At 35.2% G+C, this 21,757-nt stretch overlaps 1 protein-coding gene across 8 annotated transcripts in view; it reads left to right on the forward strand.

Annotated features, from left to right (window-relative positions):
* Nucleotides 1–21,757, forward strand: part of NOL4 (nucleolar protein 4) — a 307,016-nt gene that overhangs the window by 167,498 nt on the left and 117,761 nt on the right. For 6 of the 8 annotated variants that reach the window (XM_037508675.2, XM_054694107.1, XM_037508682.2 and 3 more), the window contains one exon: nucleotides 14,998–15,281. In XM_037508675.2, coding sequence (XP_037364572.1) covers nucleotides 14,998–15,281 — 284 coding nt within the window. Of the gene's footprint in view, nucleotides 1–11,182; nucleotides 11,436–14,997; nucleotides 15,282–21,757 lie in introns of those variants that run through there. The other 2 variants (XM_037508680.2, XM_037508681.2) reach the window with 1 other exon arrangement.

Raw genomic sequence — 21,757 nt, forward strand, 5'->3', positions numbered from 1 at the left:
AGGAAAAAGACTGATTATAATAAAGTAAAAATTAAAATCAACAAACAACTATAAACCAGAGACCCAGACACTACGGGGTGGTGGGGGGGAAGTTTGGGAAGGATAAGGGAGTAGGATCAAAACAAGGAGGGAGGGAATTGTATGGGGACTATAACCAAGATGAAAATAAACACATTGTGCAAAAATGAAAAATGATGTACAAATATATAAAATAAAATTAAAAAATTGAGGGAAAAAATGAAAAAAATAAAATAAGTGACTTAAAAAAATAACAGGATACTGCCATTCCAGTCAGAGCTGGAAAAGGAGGTGAGAGATGTTGGCATTGGCATTACGAGAGCCAAAGAGCCTGAGCTACCTGGTGGAATCAGATTCATAGAAAATACTTCATGGCACAGGGCCTCCCTGGTGGCGCAGGGGTTAAGATGCAGCCTCTGAGGCTGGTCTCGCAGCCACTGCAGCATGAGTTAGATCCCCAGCCAGGGAGCAGCCCACATGGTGCAGCAGACCTCTCCTGTCTCGCCTGCTGCTCCCCTCAGCAGTGTATTTCGTCAGTCTGCCTGTTCTGTTCCCCACTCTGTCTCTGGTGAGTCCTCTCACCCCCCACACCTCTGGCCCAGCCTGTACCCCAGCTCTTGTATGCATAAATAAATGAATCTAGGAAGGAAGGAAGGAAGGAAGGAAGGAAGGAAGGAAGGAAGGAAGGAAGGAAGGAAGGAAGGAAGGAAGGAAGGAAGGAGGGAGGAGGGAGGGAGGGAGGGAGGGAGGGAGGGAGGGAGGGGGAAGGAAGGAAGGAAGGAAGGAAGGAAGGAAGGAAGGAAGGAGGGAAGGAGGGAAGGAAGGAGAGAAGGAAGGAAGGAGAGAAGGAGAGAAGGAGAGAGAGTATGCGTGGTATGGGCGTGGGGTATACGCAGGCATTTTTTCCTCCCATATTTAATCTCTGACAGTATCTTCCATTGTTTGAATCAAGACAAAAGACAATAGGTAAGATACTCTGGGAACTGGTTGGCAAGGAAAGGGAGAAGACAGCATCTGAGAGCAAAACAACCAACAAATGACTAGAGTATAAAATGAAGGAGTGTAGGGGGAATGCTTTTAGAATATTTATGTTAGGATTTACTTGTTCTTCAAGCCCAACAAATGTTTGGCGGTTCATGTGTCTCCCCACTGCAGGGAATAAGAGATTCATTTTCCTCTATGAATGGTCCTGACTCACCCATTACAGCAGAGAAAGGAAATTTGGGGGGAGGAAGTAGGAGGACTTTAGCAAGAATATCATGAAGTATGTGCTCCAATCTCTAGCCTCTAAATTACTCCAAAATCTCAGAATTAAATAGATCCAGTACGATTGCAGGATTTTTCCCTCTATACATACTCTCAGAACACAATATCATTCTTCACTTACTTGGTAATGGCTGAAAATACCAAGAAAAAAAGGCTTTCATTCAATTAGAGATAAAAGGTTTAAATTACAAGTGCATAGCTGAAGTTACATTTTTCTATGGAGGAATTTCAGTCAAAGGAGAATCAATCAATCTGTCAATCTATTCTTCAGCAAAATGATTTTTCAGCAAACTAGTGTACACACAAATAGCTAGAAGTTTTACCATAAAAATGGGAAAAAGAATATGAAGGACCCAGAGAACAAACCTTGAAGATGTTGACAGTATTCCCTACAGTGATACTCTTTACCTACTCTGAGCAAAATTGAGTGACTTTTGCACATGTGAATACTAAGATGGTACACAGCTCTGCTTTACGGGCAGAGTAGGATTCTTAATTTTGCAAACATATATTTGAACTTGGTAGAGACCTTGTTTCCCAGGAATTAATAAAGGTGATCCTTTTCCCTGAAATAATATCTGTAGATCTTCAGTGTAATCACATTAACTCTTTGGGCAAAATCATATCCTTTCTTGAGTCTTTTGAAAGTGGAGCCATCCTGGCAATTAAGTGTTCTGATTTATTAATTCTTGTCAAAAGAGAGGATATTTGGGTTATGGCTTGTTTTTCTGAAAATCCCCAGAGATTAATTAAGCAGGATTAAAATATCCTCAGGTCCAGTCTTACTGAACTTGAATTTGAGGACTGCCAGCCGTATTTATTTCTCTGGGAATCAACAGTTGCCTCCTATACTAACTAGTCATAGATAAATTATTAATTTCTTCATATTAGTTCTCTATAGTAAATTCTCACATGTGACCCCAATACTCTTGTATGAGAAATGTTTCTAGATTCTCTGCCCCTGTTACACTTTCTCAGTTTTGTTGGGTTAGAAGTGTTTAAGTGGATCTGTATTGTTAACAGTTTGCCTGGGAAATTCTGAAGCAATTAAATTTTAAGAACCATGCACACATATATATCATTTGAAATATACTTGAATAATTTTGAGTGGTCTCAAATTCATGTTTATTACTGTATTCATTTTATACTGCTGTATAATAAAGTACTACAAATAGCTTAGCATTCATATCTGGCAGTTATATAGGGGAGAATTCCAAGAATTCTCTTATGGATTCCATGCTCAAAATCAAGGTGTTAGTCTGTCCATTCTCTTATCTGGAGGCTCTTCAGATAAGAATCCACTTATTCTAGCTTATTGGCAGAGTTTAGTTCCCTATGGTTGAAAGACTGGGGTTCTGTTTCCTTGTCTACTGTCCTAGTCTCTGTCATTTCCTTGAGTCTAACTGCAGTTCCTAAGACAATTCTTATGTAATAGCCTCTCTCTTTAAACCATGGGTGGCATACTGAAAGTCCTTTGAGCTTTGAATATCTCTGGTTTCCCTTTTTGTCACTGACCAGAGAAAGCTCTGTGCTTTGAAGCACTCCCTCCTGTAATTAGATCAGAGCCACTCAAATAATATCCTTATTTAATATCCATTGTGCCCCATGCCATACCACAAATAAAAGGAGTGGTATTTCATCATATTTACAAGTTCTGGGAATTATGTTGTGGAATCTTATGGGAGGAGCACTTTCATATTCTTCTTACAACACAGTGGATAATGCAGTAATATATACAATAAGTAGATTAAGAACATATATAAGGATATAAAAAGATACATAATCTATTTTTTAATCAGACACTAGATATGTGATTGATTGCTCAGTTCAACAAATAGTTATTGAATATTTACTATAGAACAATCAAAAATTCATGAAGGAATTAAGAATTGGAACTTGCTTTCTAATTGCTTACATTTTATAATTAAATACATGAAGAGACAGAGAAACCTAAACAATGAACACCTGGAACATACAATGAAATGTTAGTTCAATTAAAAGATGAGATTAGAAATTATTTGATAATTTGATAATTTTGTCAGAGTGATTTCCCGTATGAAGTATATGGTATATCTTCTAATTACTGATAATCTGGCAATAAAAAACATTAATATCTTCAAATATTTGATTTATTAGATCTCTCCCCAGAATCTCTGAATGTGTTCTCTTTTCAGGGTTTGCATCTTCTAGTTCTTTGATTTTACTATATTATTTGATTTCATATGCCTTCAACAAGTTATATTTTTTACCATAATTCAATAAGTTAACATTTCTATGAGTTTCTCAAAAGCAAAACAATTACATATTAGTGAAGGTTGATTTTTCAAATCAGAAAATTGTCTTTAGCTAAATTCAGCAAAAACAATAGAAAAATTGGGAATCTATTGGCAAGGAAATGGAGATTTTCACAAAATTCATAGAGGAATTGGCTGTCTAATAATCTGCATAGGCAAAAACTAAAGGCAGCCCCAAATTTAGAAAAACGAGGATACTCCAGTGACAGTAATTTTTACACGTTCTTTCTTAAAGTTAGCATTAAAAGGCATAACTCCAATGATTCCCCTTTTTTTCTGTCTCACAGCTTCAAACTGTTCCAAGGTAGCAAGGGATCTTGCTAGAGCCTGCAAATGTGCTTTAGGAGGGGGTTAGATGGACAAACTTTCTGTCTTGATGGTGTTTAGTACACACCATCATTTGGCTTTTAACTTACACCCCCACATATATGAACACCTAATGTTAACATATAAACCATAATTTTCTCATATACCCAAAAGCAATTCTATTTAACATTATGTTTTACAAACTACAAACCTAATTTTTCCCCCAATGCAACTAAAAGTAAGTCATGCCCAACTATTGTACCCAGAAATGATGTCTCCGTTCTCTGAGGCCATATCACCAAGTAATACTACTCATTGCTCTTTTAGTTATGAAACACTTGCAGTCAGATAGTTAGGATATTTATCTATGACTGCCAAACTCTGAATACAACAGCAGAGATAAAGCTTAAGAAAAAGAGAAATACAGATTTAATCATCAGATACTTCACAACAAATAAAGAAATTCCAGTAAATATTGAACTCCGAATTTCTGTATCTCCAAAATCATTGCCAGTATTTGTGACTAACCAGCTCCACTACACATTACATATTTCCTTTCAAATTACTCAGGATATTTGCCAGGTAGGATGTCATGCAAAGGAATGAGATGTTGTTACTGACTATAGGAAATGCCTTGGCAGGGGCCTCCCTGGTGGCTCAAGGGTTAAGACTCAATCTATGAAGTTATCAGCAGCCACTGCAGCTTGAGTTTGATTCCCAGCCAGCCAGGAAGCAACCCAGGCACAGCAGACCTCTTCTGACTCACTACTCAGCAGTGTACTTTGGTCAATCTGCCTGTTCTGTTCCCCACTCTGTCTCTGGTGAATCCTCTCACCCCCTGCACCTCTGACCTGTACCCCAGTTCTTGTATGCACAAATAAATCTTAAAAAAAAAAAAAGGAAATGCCTTGGCATTATATTTCCTTTTGCAGAATAATATGATAAATGTTTTAGGATATCTTGTGGGCTCAACCCAACTCATTATGTTATTTGGTCAAAAGACCAACCAACAATTTTTTTTTTTGTCTATTCCTTTGTTGACCAAACTGTTGTAAAATGGCCAGTTGCCTGATTTCTTAGAAGTGTAGTTCCTGAGGCCAACAGAACCTACCAATGGAGAGAAAAATTGTGAGTAGTGTCACTTTCATGCTTGGAAAGGCTTGTTTTCCAGGCTGATATTTTGGCTAAAAGGAAGCAGTTGCAAGTAAAATAGTGGATTAGAATATATAGCACATCCTGAAAGGTAGCCCCCAGGCTCATGCACAATCTCTCAGTGATAAAATAGCTGAATTTTTAGTAGTTCACTTTATCATTTTATAAGGTTCATAGTTTGTCAGTGATGGAATATATAATAATAGCATCAACTCCAAGGGAAACACGTTAATTACTTCATTGTTTACTATGTTGATTCCCTTAATTAAAATTAATGTTAGGTGGGAAGAAAAGGGTAGTATATAAAACATTTTGAGTTTCATTTTTACTAGTGTTAAAGGAAAGAAGAGCAAGGAATACAGGAACAAATGAAAAATAAATTGTGTACAATCTACTAAGGAGAAGTAACTACCTCTTCTAATTAAAGGTATCTAATAGAACTGGTCTGGCATAGGCATGTTGGCATGTTTCTCTATGTTCTGAATTTGGTAACTTGTTGGCAAACAGAGTAGTCAGATCAACATGTGAATGAAACCTCTATTTCTAACCATATCCACTCTCCTTTCTTTGCTTGACATTCTATTTATTATCTCACTGAGCAAACCTGGGTTTGTGGCCAAGTAGGATGCTTAATACCAATGAGTAAATTCACACTGCATACTTGATTATTAAAGTCACCTTTATTATAGTTGTTTTTAGAGGGACATTGAATGGATGTCAATATTTTAAAATCCCTGTCCTATTATGGAAGTTTTATCAATATCAATATCATTCTTCCACTAACTTCCATTAAAAAGTCCTCTGAGCATTTCAAGTGTCTGTATCACTTATGTTATGCAAAAGAAACTGTGTAAGAAACTTTTCCTTAGAACAAAGACAATCTGAGGACACTTTGTCTTTGTTCTAAGGAAAATGTATAACTAGACTTACTGCTTAAAGTCTTGTCCATTTAGTGGATTTTATTTGAGCCTATTCATGAAAGTGATTGTACAATTGTAGAGTTTTTCAGAATCAGAGAAACATGACTGATAATTTTCATTTTCAATTTTTCACTAGTGTAAACTAAGTAACCCTTATGTTATTATAAATGCAGATGAACTTGCAATGTCACCATGATTAGAAGAGTGCAAGCTGACCAATTACATGATATTTATAGCCAAAGACAACTTCATTTGACATCCAGGGATGAATGATATCAAATAACATGATTTTAGAAAACTTGATAATTTTTAATGTTTTCATAAAGAATTTCTTTTAATGTGGTCATAGACAGATTGACAAGGAAACTATTATATTGCAGGTTTTGAGCAACCTGCTTATTTGCCATTGGGACCTGACAGAGATATTTCTATTACACGTCCACTCTATGAAGGAGGACTTAACATGCCTAAATATAGCACTTAGTGGACTGGATGAACCCTACTCATGAAACTGCCTTCTTAGAGGTAAAGAGGTCAAGTTTTAAGAACTACCTTCACATTGAAATGGGTGTATCAATACTCCACAACACTGGATGCTCTCTCACTGAGGATGAAAGCCCCTATATTTTATAGTTAGCTTCTATCCTTTGTCATCATGTCTTATCAAGGCAGGCACAAGTCTCCTATTTTTGTTCTTCTGATCTTTTACTATGGTTTCATCATCAGTGGAACTATGGCGATGTCTAATAGGACATGGTTTGGCAGTGAAAGTTCCTATGCACTAGATGTGATACAGAGCAGGAGAGTTAATGGGTCTTGGGTCATGACAGTGAATGAAAGGAAATTGATTGTTGTTGTCTGGTCGGACAGAACTCAGAAAAATACATCAGGCAGAACAATGGCTGATTTGGTCAATTAAGTGAAGGAATTAGGATCGCAAACAGGCCATTGAAAAGGTTAATAGACAAAAATAAAACCAAAGTCACTAGTAACTTATCACTGTGAAATAAAAACAAGGGGAATTCTGTGAGGTAGACCCAACAGTACTTGCTGCAAGGAAAATTTGAAGAAAGTGGAGGTCCATGTAGCTCGTTAACATTTGTATGCTATTAACTTTCCAGGATAAAGGGTTTCCTGATTTATAATTGGCAATGTTTAAAAAAAAAACCAAAAACCTCTTAAGTTGTTATTTGATTAAATGCCAGCTTACGGGAAAGTCCTTTTGGATCACATAAGTTTTAGCTTTAATTAGAATATTTCTTTTTAGAATGACTTACCCTAAACCTGTCATTTTTTTCCATTTAACTGAGTTATCACTTTGAGATAATTCATAATAAATCCCTGAACCATTTTTTCTACAAATTGTCAAATCATTTTCTAATAGAATGACTTTATAATAATACTGTATGACATTGTTTCTTGTTTCTATTGCTCATTTAATGTGTTTATGGGACATTTATCTCCTTTGATTAGCTATCAGCTTTCTTTAAAAATACCAAATTACTGTATAATGATTATTTTAGATTCATTTTAAATTTAATATGCTATTGTATCATATATGCTGCTTGCTACATGGATCATAACATCAAAAAATAGACAGTATCAATGTTTTTAGCTTTAAATTGTGGCCATAATTAGATTCATAAGTAAGTTACAATATATGAATACATTGGTGACTGTATCAGATTATTATTTATAATGTTGTTTCATTACCAATTTATATATATATATATATATATGTACACACACACACTTAAATACATACATTTATACATACATATATGAGAGAGGGAATGAATATCAACTTAGTGTAAAGCACTAAGCTGGTTCTATAGAGGATCAAAAAAACACATAAGATGGAAAATATAAACTTTAGGAGGACTTAGAATCTGATTGATAAATAGAATATAGATTTTAATATAAAAGTTAGAGTACGGGTTTGAAAAAACCTATGGTATTTATGATTATTATGGTACCATTTAATTAAAAATATTAATATGGTATCTAGTTCAGGATCACTTATCTTAGAAGCTATGGACCAACTTATGGGTTTATGACACACACAGTTATATACATACATACACACGTACACATATACACATAATTTTCACTTACCTCTAATTCAAGTTTAATATCTCATTGTATTGTGAATGCAGGGGTTAAAACAAAAAATGCAGGGGTTAAAAAGAATCAATGAAAAGAACTGAAGAGGTATTGTGAATGCAGGTATTGTGAATGATTTTGTCAACAATATCAAAGACATTCTGTCTGTAATTTTCTATAAAATATATATGCATTTGAAATCCTAAACAAGCTAATGGGTAAACATGAAAGTAGTCATTTGTAATTTATTTGGACAATTAAGAAGTCATTGATGTTATTACATTGACAACTATTTTAAAAAATAATTTAGAAGAAAGACTTGGATGAAATTTTTGTTATGTCAGCTGACTGTGTTTCCAAGATAGAAGAGTGATATACTTCTCAGACTACACTCACACAATCAGTGGACTTCTGCAAGTACATGCCCTGGGAGAACAGTTAATGATTGCACCTGTGATCCAGAAAAATAAATATACAGTAAAATATTCACAATTCCCTATGACATACTGTTTCCTGCTGCCATACATAGAATGTACTCTATTCCTGTCCTATTCAGTTTTTTTCATTGATTCTTTTTTTGCTGTGCTGAATTGAAATCACCCCCATTATCACTGTCATACACTACTACATATACTTCACCTTCTTCAAATTGTACCTCTTATAAAATATCCTCCCTGATACTGTCCTCATGCCCAGTGATGGGTAGATGGCTTTTCTTTCTCTGAAGAACATTGTTTATTCATTGTGCCTTATTTAAATCTTACATTGGATAGATATTATGTTCTACCTTGTTATAGTAAAGTTAAGAATAAATTCCATATGGATGCTCACTGTACCAAGATGAATGTCTAGCACTCAATAGGTATCTGGTTAAATTTTTTAAAGAAAAGAGTATAATATATTTTACCTCCCCATTGATAGCTCAGAATTAGTTTTTTAATTATTTAATTAACCTAAACCTCAGTATGGGTTTTATCATTTTAAAATCAGTGTATTTTATCCTTTTATCAGTAATTACATATACCTATAGATACACATATATGTTTATTATCAGTAAACATCTCATTAGGGTGAGTGTTTTAATTTCAAAATGTAACATCATTCTTTTAAATGTGTTTTAGATAGTATTATCAAATAATATATCATCAGGTTATATTTAGCAACTACAAACAAAACTTGAAGATTGCATTTTTTTTTTAATAGAGGCATGCTTTATTTATTATTTATTTGTTTGTTTGTTTGTTTTATACATGCACTGGGTACAGTCAGAAGCATGGGAGGGTGAGAGAATTCACCAGAGCCAGAGCGGGGAGCAGAGCAGGCAGAAGGACCGAAGTACACTGCTGAGGGGAGCAGCGGGCGGCAGGAGAGGTCTGCGCGCCATGTGGGACCCTCCTCCGGTGGCCGGGGAGCAGCCGGGGATCCAACCGGCTCCTCGGGCGCGGGCAGCTTCGCAACCCAGCGCTCAACCGCTGCGCCACCGGGGAGGCCTGAAGATTGCATTTTTGATGATCTTTGCAAAAGGTTTTATGGTATTGTGCAAGATCTCAGTATTAGTAATTTAAGTTTTTGCATATATGAAAACAAAGGTAAAATACAGAACAAGGATTTGTTCTGTTTAATTAAGTTTAAAAAACTGCATTATAGAAAATGAGCAAAATAGAAACTTGAAAATGGAAAGGTCTTCAGAAGGATTTGAAAAAGGGAAATGAATGAGGAAGGAACATTGAAGTGGCTAATACAGATTAACAAAAGGGCTATAAAGACAAAAACAAGTCAGGGAGTAGGACTTGGGGCAGGGACAGGGTAGGTGAGTGCTTCACAGCATAAGTTTAGACTTGATTATGTTTTGTGTCTTAGAGCAGAGGGAGTCATAGTGTGAGATGAAGCCTAGAATGGGAGCTTCCATTTTAATTATAGGGGACTTTTGAGTTGGGAGAAGACAGCAGAGATCAGGAGTAATAAAGCAGAATTACATTTAAAATCTGTTGAAAATAGATTTTGAAGGAGTTTTTTCTTATTTTGGGGACATTAAGATATTAATCTCTTTAAGCAAGGTTATTTAAATTTATATTTTGGGTTTAAAAGTTAGTTTTATGGTTATATAAAAGGGAAGTTTACAAAGGAGGTATCAAAAGATGAGGTAGAAAACTGATATATTTGGGGGAAAATGGTTAAAAAAAAAACTTTTTGGACCTGACCTGGACTTTAAGACTACATTTCCAAGCAATAATCTTAAAATGAGAGTGAAATATATATATATATATATATATATATATATATATATATATATATATATATTCTTATTCATTTTGCCTAAGGCACTTGACCAAAAGTCTATAATGAAGAGCTACTGAAAGTAATTGAATAAGAAAGTAGGTCAGGTACTTTGGGAGATTTCAAATGTATACACATCTCATACATACAGATATATACACACTTAAGTACACATGTAGATACACACAGATGTCCTATATAATGTTATAGGTTAATTCAATTTATTAAGAGAGAGCTAATTTTTCAATAAGATACTGATTAAACTACTTTGTAAAAAATGTTGATGGGGGCCTCCCCGGTGGCGCAGCAGTTGAGCGCTGGGTTGCGAAGCTGCCGGCAGCCTCTGCAGCACCTGTTCGATCCCCGGCTGCTTCCCGGCCACTGGAGGAGGGTCCCACATGGCACGCAGACCTCTCCTGCCGCCCGCTGCTCCCCTCAGCAGTGTACTTCGGTCCTTCTGCCTACTCTGCTCCCCACTCTGGCTCTGGTGAATTCTCTCACCCTCCCGTGCTTCTGACTGTACCCAGCGCTTGTTTAAATAAATAAATAAATCTTTAAAAAAAAAAATGTTGACAGACACATTATAAATTATTTAAACAAAGAGCATTTTTAGGGTCTGTACTAAATGGTGGAAGGAATGAGAAATAGGGAATGAGAAAGAAAATGAATAGTAAATCCATTATGAGTAGTTTTGCTACACCTTATAGATAAGACCCACAAATGACCTAACTTGGGCAATCCTCTCTGCTACTCTAAAGCAGTCCCATCAAAACAACAGAACAAGTGTAGCCACACATCTAACTGCCCTCCTGGTGTCATTAGATTCCACATTACCTGCCATCGTATTCCACATTCTCCCCTGTTGCTAGGTACCCTGGGCACTCCTGACATCCAAAACTCCAGGTGTTGCTTTTCTTTGGGACACAAATACAGTCTTTCATTGCAATGCTGTGCCAGGTTGAACTTGAAAGAAGCACCATCTCTCAGGGTCTGTGAACCTGAAGGTCAATCCTACAGACCTAAACACTACTACTCCTGTGTAGCAGAAGTCAGCAGCCCACACATCACCTACTACTCAGGATGGAGCAAACTATGTTGGGTAAGGAGTCAGTTTTCCCCTTTAAAGCAATAAGCTAATGTGAATTGGTTACAACAAACAACATCAAAATACAGACAGCATTGTTTGGCTTTCAATTGTAGCAGTAATTAGCTTAATGAGTAAGGTACAATACACAAATGCCTTAGGAGGCTGAGACTGTGGTTTTTAAATTTGAAAGAAAAAAGAATCTTTAAAAAAAAAAGATTCTGGTGGCACAAGGGATTAAGACATAACAAATGAAGCTGTCCGCAGCCTCTGCTGCACGAGTTCGATCCCTGGCCCGGGAGCTAACCATATGGCACAGCAGACCTCTCCTGACTCACCTGCTGCTCCCCTCAGCAGTGTACTCTGGTCTGTCTGTTCTTTTTCCCACTCTGTCTCTGGTGAATCCTCTCACCTCCCACACCTCTGGCCTGTACCCCAGCTCTTGTATGCATAAATAAATAAATCTTTAAAAAAAGAGAGAATAAACATTATTAATGTGGTTATATGAAACTAGACAATAAAAAAGTCAATTTATCCTCAGTTTAATGTCTGTTCACTTCTTTACATTGAAATTTTCTAATACATTAAAAACTTTGTATTAATTTTGATTTACAAAATAGTGGCAAGTGACATTATTGGCTCTTTTACCATTTAAATTATGAAAATTTGAATTTATATTTGATACAAATAAGTAAATCATTTGCTTGTTTTTCATAAAAAATCCTGATTTACTCAGGAATGAAATCTCTAAGCTATTGAGTTTTGTTACCTTGGTAACATCTGGAGTGAGCTGTTCTGTCTAAAAATATTTTCTTTTTTATTGTTTATATTTTGTACCAAAATTATAAATACATGATTTTTATTAAAGACCCCTGATAGCTGATGTCTCTCTTAACTGAAAAGAGTGAATGTTGCACTATTTACTAAGTATGTGTGATGATTACAGATTAAAGAAATGGATGTAACATTAATTTTCAGCTCTAATAGATACTGGATTTTTTTTCTGGTAATGTGGATTGCGTTTTAAAATATAACCTCTTAGAGTTACTCATTCTTTTTAAATATTGATAAAAATTTCTTCCAGGAAATGTTTAATATATTTTAAAGGATTTTATTACACAAAAGTAAAATCACATTTTCTTCATGAGTTAAATAATTGTCCTTGAGTACATCCAATATGCTTTTCTCTGGAATTTCTTAGAAGTAACACAAATGACCTTTCACACTTTTTTAGCATACAGATTTGACTTAGCATTAAAAAAATGCACACATTCTTAATTGCTTATATAAATCTTTTCACTAATTCTGTGTTTCAAAAATTTTAGATATCTTATAGTTAAAAGGATGTTTCTTGCTTCTCTAACTGTTATGTAAAGAGCCCTGTTATATTCTTTGTGGCCAATTTCCTAATTATGTGTTTTCTCTCCACATGAAGACTTTATTTGAATGGGTACAATGAAAAGAGTAATTTAACTGTAGAGTCTTGCCATTTGAACACATTTAAACTTTTTCATAAAATATTTTGGAAAATTGTTTAAAATATTATTTTATGAAAATTTACCTTAATGACCTTTATTTTCATCCTCCTGGGCCCAGGTATAGTCTATTATCAGTCTTATATGTTCTGTTCTTACGCTTTTTCTAGTCATTCCCACTTTTTCTGTACTGCTGCTGCTTCCAACACACTATGATGCCTTCTAGGTCTCTTACCTGGTCTCCCCAACTTCAATTTTGTTACCTGCATACCAGTCTCCTCCTCACAGTTAGGGTATTCTCTTTAAACATATTTTTTTTCCCATATCAATTTCACCATCAAAATGTATTTGCAATCAAGGTGAAGTCCAAGCTCTTTGATACACAAAGTAGTCTCCAATGCATGTCTCCTTTTTTAGGTCTTTCTTTTTTCACTGTATTTTGTACTCAGCACTTGAATCTCACCTCTGGATATGCATCCTTTTCTCTGTGGCTTTCTAGGTGGGGAATTCTCTCCCAGCTTTACCTGGTTAAGGTTTATTCATATTTAGGGATTCAGCTCACATGCCACCTTCTTTAGGAAGACTTCTGAGATATCTCCATCCCTTGCGTTTAATCACATCCTTCCTTGTTCTGTATTTTAATTGCATGTTTGTTTTTCTGTCTTTTTTAATTATCTGTGAACTTGTTGAAGGCAGTGTCTCTATAGGTAAAAGATTTACCATCCTTTTAGCCCAGACTAGGAACTCAATAAATTCATAGTTGAATAAATGAACAGGTGAGTTGTATTACACCTTCACAATTTAAATGTCATTTCATGGATTTAAATTCACTAGGAGACATTAAACATGTCATTTTACCCTACAAAAGAATACTTTTGAATACTCATTAATCAAACCAAAAATTACAAATGCCTAGTATGATTTTACTTTTACTTACTCATATTACATGGTTTCATCCAAAACCCCTAAATTAAATCAAACAGTTTAATATACTTGTCATTACTGTCTTTTACAATTAACAGCAAACTCTTATCATATATGTAAGGGTGAAATGAAGAGAAATTGAAATTTGTTTTACTTAAACTTTTGTTTTTATTCTCAGGAAAAAGTCATTATTATACCTATTTTTTAAGTGAACTTATTATATTTTTAAAGACAAAATTTGGCTTAACTCTGCTTCCTCCACTCCCTTCCCTGTTTTGGTTTTTCTTTCTATAGCTGCCTCATTTTTGTTATTAGATAATAAAGAATATTAGATGATCCAGTACTATACAATTAAGAGGAAATCCATATAATAGTTTAGGCTATATCATTTCAGTCTTTTCTCTTTGTGCCTGTGCTTTTTCTTTACAAAATTGAGATCATATTCACAACATTCTCTTGTAGCTAGCTTTTTCCATTTAATGCTTCATAATTCACATTTCCCCACATCTTTAAAATAGAGCATTGAGTATATCCATAATATTCTAATTATTCCAATCTATATTAAGTTAATTTTCTATTTATGGTACTTTATGTTATTTCTAATGTTTCACTATTATAAACAGCACTGGTATAAATAAGTATTTTTTTACCACCACACAGAGAGATACAGTGATTAAACTCATTAGGATTAAAAGTCTCAGAAGTATAATCACTAGAACAAAGTTTATAAGCACTTTTAATGTCTTAAGCCCATATTAAATACTCATAAAGTTAGAGCCAATTATACCTCACTGGCAGGATAGATGTTCTTATTGGAGAATTTTTTCAAAATCTAGGTATTTTCAATGGTGAAACAAAAGTTATCTGCAAACTAATTTATCGTTATCATATTACCTTTGCTTGCATTTATATTTCTTTGAGATTTCATTGAAGATTGAACTGTTTAGTCTATCTTATTATTTTACTTCACTTTTTCTTATGCCTAAAGGTGCCTAGGAGATTAAAAATAGCAATGATTGCTAAACACATTTATTGCTAAGGCTAAATGCCACATTGCCTGTAAAACTAGTTAGCACAATGCCAAGCACATGATAGGAGCTCAATAAATGATAGTTGAAGTAGAAACAGAATAACATATTAATTAAAATCAAAATATATATATTTTTTTTCTACAACAGATGATTCTGCTGCAGAGAGCTTTAATGGCAATGAGACTCTGGGGCACAGTTCAATTGCTTCAGGGGGAACACACAGCAGGGAGATGTGCGACTCCAATGGTGATGGCAAAACTGGGCTGGAGCAGGACGAGCAGCCACTGAACCTGAGTGACAGTCCCCTCTCGGCACAGCTGACTTCAGAATACAGAATAGATGAGCACAGCAGTGATGGGAAAAACAAATACAAGAATCTTCTAATTTCTGACCTCAAGATGGAACGGGAGGCTCGAGAAAATGGAAGCAAGGTAAGGTCACATTATAATTTTCAGATAATTTTTAAACTGGTCATGAAGGTCACAAAAAAATATTTATACCACAGCTGAAGATTATTGTCACCAAAATGTGTTAAACAAGTCCCATTAATACATTACCAAGAAACTTCTAACCATGGATGTATTGTGTTCTTACAATATAAGTAGAAAAAATATCAGAAGTAACTTTGAGCAAAATGTAAAGCTGTTGGTGTGTTTTATATACAAAATCTCTTGATTTAATGTTTCTTGTTTTTATAATCTTATCGATCTGTCTCTGGGAGTTTGTTGGACTCAGATGTGTACCTTTAGTCTCAGAACATAATTTTATACCACAAAAAGATCACTATTAATTTCGCCTGGATAGGCGTATGTAGCAATAAAGTTACAATTAAATGCTTGCGTTTTCTTTAGAGACCTGGGGGCTTCATCAATTATTTATTCTAGGAACATAGGAGAACTATGTTATTATTCTGGATGGAAGTATAGATTCAATAACGACTTTGAAAAGTAATTTATCATAAAATGTATTATACAAAAGACAGAAATATGAGACATAACTAAATTTCTAGATTATTTTTATTAGAAGACATTATAATCCTCCCTATTTCCAATTGATTTCTTAAAAATTAAGGTTACATATTTACTAGCTTGAGGTAACCCATGCTGATGATTTTTCTCTGTAATTTTTCACCGTATGCTATTGAACACATGAGGAATTTCATGGAATATGCATTTGACTTTCTCCACCTTCTAGTTTAGAGCTGTATAACTATTTTTTTTCATTTAGATCCTAAAAGCAAAATGTCTTAATCTGGATTAATTTCTGAATTTGCTGAGGCACTATGTTTCCTAAATTGACTCCACTTAAATCCTCTCACCTGCCTGAGGGTATGTTGTTTTATCCTCTTTTAAGCAAGTCAGTAGACATTATCAGAAACTTAAGTATTTTTGCCTGAGGGAGACTGCTACAACTTTGACTATCTTAACTGTACAAATAGCCTCTTCAGTGGCATAAAGCCAAATCACAAACACAAATGATTTTATATTCACTAACATGATTTCAATCACTGTTACATTTTACAGAGCAATATAACCTTTAAATTTCCCAGTCCTTCACATAACTGTCTTTAGAAAACTCAGTCATAAAATGTTCTTTTTGTATGTTATGTATCTGCTGATATTTTGTTTCTAAAATGACTCAATGGTTTGTTTTCTCTTCTTTGACCACTTGCTCAATATTACCAAAGGAACGACACTCATTAAAACACACTCTTGCATGTAATAAGCCAAATGAAGTTACTTTTCTACCTTTATTAAAATGCAGCAATTTGAAATAAAAATGCAATCTCTTAGAAAAAAAAAAAGGATTTATCAAAAGCACAGAATGTAGGCTGCACGTGAGGAATAAAATCAGAAATACACAAAGGGCGAAGGAGAGACCCTTGAGGAATGGAATGTTAATGGTTTGGGAAAAGAGGAAATACTGCTCCAGCCCACTGAGGAGCAGCCAGAGAGGAAGAAGAAAAAATAAGAAGGGTATAGTATAAAGAAGCTGAAAAAAAAAATCCATTTTTCATGAGAGAGAGAATGGTTAGCTCTACTGGACAATGCCGAGAAACAAAATAGGGTGAAGATAGAAAAGAAGTGAATTTGTGTGAACAGTTTTGGTAGCACAGAGGAACCAGAGTCCAAAGGGCCTTTTTATTCATTCCTTCAAAAAGAGAATATTAAATATCTCTCACCCTCAGAGCAATGGAATCAGTAACAGAGACAACTCAAAGAACAGTCTTTATTCAGAAAACTGATAAATATTTTGCTAAAGAATATATATATATAAAGTTTCTTATAAAAAATAAGCAAATATCTATCCTGCTTTAAAACACTGAGCATTTAGAGTAAGAAAATAGTATTTCTATTGAAGTAATAAAAGGAAGTGAGTCTTAAACTTTAAAGGAAAACTAATATTACCATTTTTTTTCCTTCAGAAAATGTCTCCTGTTAGACACCTTGAAGGGCCTGAAATATAGACAGGAAATGCATTTAGTCTCATAAGCTAGTGAACCATTGGCCTTTGGGAAGCTGGGTATGATTTTATAACATGGCATTAGAGAAGGAACCTGGCTTTATTATGCAAGATAAATTATTTGCACTAATTAATTCATCAAGTATTTAGTGAGGTGCTCCTACATGTAATGCAGTTACAGAAAGAAAGAAAAAATATGTAAATAAATAAAGATTTCTCACCCTCAAAAACTCATAGTCAAGCAGGAAAGTTAGGCAAACTTGTAAAAAAAAAATCTGATTCCATATGTAACATGGGTATGTGGTATGTGGCAGAATAATTGAGAAGGGCAAGCAGAAGTTATTTAGATGGGTAGCATTATTTATGTGAAGCCTGTTTTAAGACACAGAGCCAAGAAGGAGCACACTTGGGATGAAGATTTGTAAGGAGCTTAGCATGGCTGTAGCAGAGAATATTTATGGAAGAACGAATGCATTATAAAGTGTCTCCATTTTTTTTGTAGGCCATTTTAAAGATTTGGGATTATATTCCATAGGTAAAATTTAGAAAGATAAGCTTGTGGTTAGCTTTGAATTTTGGAAAAGTTACATTCTGGCAACATTGTGGTAGATGAATAGGGTAAGGACAAGGTCAAAAAAAAAGAGAGAGAGAGAAAACTGGCTAGACAACTATTGTGACAATCCAGGAAGAAAGTAAGGAAGAAATGCAGTAAACAAACAAAAAAATCAGAACATGTTACTTTTGTTCTTTTGTATTTGCAAGACCACTTTATACAGCTCTGTTGGTTGTCTATTGCCAAACTCCTAGATTATCTTTCACATAAATTAGAATATGTACAATTTCTCTACTTCTATATAACCCATCTGGATGTAAATTCTATGAGTACAAGAATGATAGTTCATTTGCTTACTGCAGTATATCTAGTTTAGTATCAGATATATAGTAGTTTCCTCAAAAATTTTTAGGAAATAGTTTTATTGAATATGGGAAATGTAGCAGAGAAGAAAATGCTAGAATAACTCTAGCATTTTGGGCTTGGTTGCCTTAGTGAATGGTGATTCCATTTACCAAGATTCAGAATGAGAAACACTTGAAGTAGGTTTTGATTGTGAAGTTTGTGGTGCCTATGAATTGTCATCAGATATGTTTACTAGTATTGAGCACATATGAGTCAGCTCAGAAGAATCATCCAGCTTAGAGAGACAGATATTTGAAAGGTTTTAGAGCAGAAGTGCTGCTTGAAGCTGTTGTGTTTGATGAGATCATCTGAGAAGAGCATAGATTGGGGAAAAGGAAAGAGTTGATACATATCATGTTTTAGCATGTCAGTCCATCAGATAAAGTGGCATAAAAGAACTCAGAGAGAAAATGAAGGCAGACAGGTAAGAAAAGGCGATGTTTTAGAAACTAAAATATAGGGTATTTCAAAATTTAAATAAGTGGCTAAATGGAATATTCCTTAGGTGTAGTACCATTGGTCTAAAATTGGACCATAGTTAGGAGAGTTAATGCCAAAATTTGGATTCAAAAGACATGATGAAAGAATTGGAAAAGTGGATTGGAGATAGTTGTAGAGACTGGGTAGGAATGCTGAATCATTTCCCTGTGAAGGATGCTGTGTGTGGAAATTTGTTTTAGGAATTTTTCTTATAATCCAAATCCATATGCACGATTCTCTAGGTTTTTTGGCTTTGAATCAATAATTGCTTTATACCAAGGCATTCAGGTAAACTTCATGCTAGAGGTTTAGCACTCATTTGTACAGAGTTCCCTTTTGTAGTCATTAGAAATGTTCCATCATCTCTCTGCAAATTTGTAAAGTGATACTATTGCCAGTCTCTTCTCTCAATATTTTTCAGACTTGTCTTTGTGCTTTCTTATTTTTTATTTAAAGATTTATTTATTTATGCATACAAGAACTGGATACGGGCCAGAGGTGTCGTGGGTGACAGGATTCACCAGAGACAGAGTGGGGAACAGAACAGGCAGATTGAAATATACTGCTGAAGGGAGTAGCAGGCCAGTCAGAAGAGGTCTGCTGCAGAGGCTGCAGATAGCTTCACATGTTACTCCTTGTGCCACCAGGGAGGCCCTTTGTGCTTTCTTTTTTTTTTTTTTAAAAAAAAAAACAAGATTTTTTTTTTTAAGATTTATTTATTTATTTAAACAAGCACTGGGTACAGTCAGAAGCGCGGGAAGGTGAGAGAATTCACCAGAGCCAGAGTGGGGAGTAGAGCAGGCAGAAGGACCAAAGTACACTGCTGAGGGGAGCAGCGGGCGGCAGGAGATGTCTGCGCGCCATGCGGAACCCTCCTCTGGTGGCCCGGGAGCAGCCAGGGATCGAGCCAGCACTGCAGAGGCTGTGGGCAGCCTCACAACCTAGTGCTCAACCCAGTGCTCAACCGCTGCGCCACCCGGGAGGCCCACCTTTGTGCTTTCTTAAAGGGATATACATGTGGGCCTCCCCGGTGGCGCAGCGGTTGAGCGTTGGGTTGCGAAGCTTCCTGCAGCCTCTGCAGCGCCAGTTCGATCCCCGGCTGCTCCCCAGACACCGGAGGAGGGTCCCACATGGCGCGCAGAAGTCTCCTGCCACCCGCTGCTCCCCTCAGCAGTGTACTTCAGTCCTTCTGCCTGCTCTGCTCCCCGCTCTGGCTCTGGTGAATTCTCTCTCACCCTCCCGCGCTTCTGACTGTACCCAGTGCTTGTATCAATTAATCAATCAATCAATCAATCAATCTGTATAAATAATAAATAAATAAATCTTTAAAAAAAAAAAAAAAGGGATATACATGTGTTGATTTTCAGTAATGCCAACCTGAAATTTACATAATGTTGTAGTGCAATGTTATTTCAAATTATCTTCTTTAGAGTAAGTTTCCCTGAGAAAATGAGATTCCTGTGAGTTTTGATATTGGCCTATTTCACATTTTTATGAATAATATCAAACAAAATGATTATAAAACATTTGAAAAATTGAACACTGAATATAAGAAAGAAAGCCTTAAAAAGATTAGCTGAGCTGGACTGTGCCATCTACTGATTGTTTATTATGCAAATTCACTCAGTTAGCACTCAGTTATCTAAAGAATTAATATATTGCTTTGAAAGAATTCAGGTAATATTTGCTTTCTACTTGCAGAAAGTGATATTTTAAGGGAATAACTAGTAACATTGGTATTCAGAAGTAATTTGGAATGTCAATTTAGAGGCTGAAAATAAGACTCTAGAGTAAGTGTCAAACGACTGTTTATTATAATAGAAAAAGAGTGACTAAAAGGACATGGGTCAGAGTATAGAGAGATTTATAATTATTAGGTAAGAGCAGAAGCAAAACCAGAACACTAATGGAGAGAAATGAATAACTTAAGACACTGTATCACTGATTCTTTTTCTTTTGGAGTTTCTCTTTTTCTTTTAGTATGTGTGACCCACTGCATTTTACTTAATATGGTAAAATATTCTGAATCAATCTCCCAAAAGAATAATGTTGTAAGTAATAACTGTGGTAGGAGAGTGATTATTAGTTGAGGATTAATGTGTCACTTTGGTTACTGTATGTTTGGTTTTTGGCTCAGTGCCTAAGACCCTTCAATCTTCATTTTATTTAAAAATATATTTTATACAATGTGGCCCATATGACATTTTTCCATTTATCTTTCCTTTAACTTTTTTTTCCTAACAAAATGGCTATTAACATTCAAAACTTAAGTTTGTAAAATATTTATCACAATTATCATTATTAATTACTATACAATTTTAGTTAGATATGATGAATGAAAAGTGGTTTTTTTTTATTATTTATTTATACAAGCACTGAGTACAGTCAGAAGCACGGGAGGGTGAGAGAATTCACCAGAGCCAGAGCGGGGAACAGAACAGGCAGACTGACAAAATACACTGCTGAGGGGAGCAGCAGGCGTCAAGAGAGGTCTGCGCGCCATGTGGGACCCTCGCCCAGTGCTCAACTGCTGCACCACCAGGGGAGGCCCAAGATTGCCTTTTAAAACCTAGGAGCAATGCATGAGTTATTCCAACAATATTACCTTGGTTTTTGTTATATGATGTTATTTCAATGTCCAGTTCATTATTATTTTAGTTTGATGTTTTTCATCATCTCACTTCTTGGTGATGTATAGAAATTTTGGCCCAGATCTTATTTATGGTAGGAACAAGAATATATATTCAACAAATATGCCTAATGTGTGCTACGCACTACACTGAATGCTAGAAGAACAAAGTGGGAAAAAAGGTCTCTGTCATTAGGAGCTCACATTTTGTCCAGAAAAAGAGGCACATAAGTAAATAAGTATATTATAATATGGAAATTAATTTATGTGTGGGAATAAAAGCTAAGAGTAAATCTTAGAAGTCATCATATGGAGCAAGGGATTCTTAATCAAGTATTAACATATTTACTGTAAGCATTAGTGTAAAGCCTACAAAT

The sequence above is a fragment of the Talpa occidentalis genome, unplaced genomic scaffold, assembly GCF_014898055.3.
Source record: "Talpa occidentalis isolate TD23 unplaced genomic scaffold, MPIMG_talOcc4v2.1 talOcc4.13, whole genome shotgun sequence".
In the NCBI taxonomy this organism is placed as follows: Eukaryota; Metazoa; Chordata; class Mammalia; order Eulipotyphla; family Talpidae; genus Talpa; species Talpa occidentalis.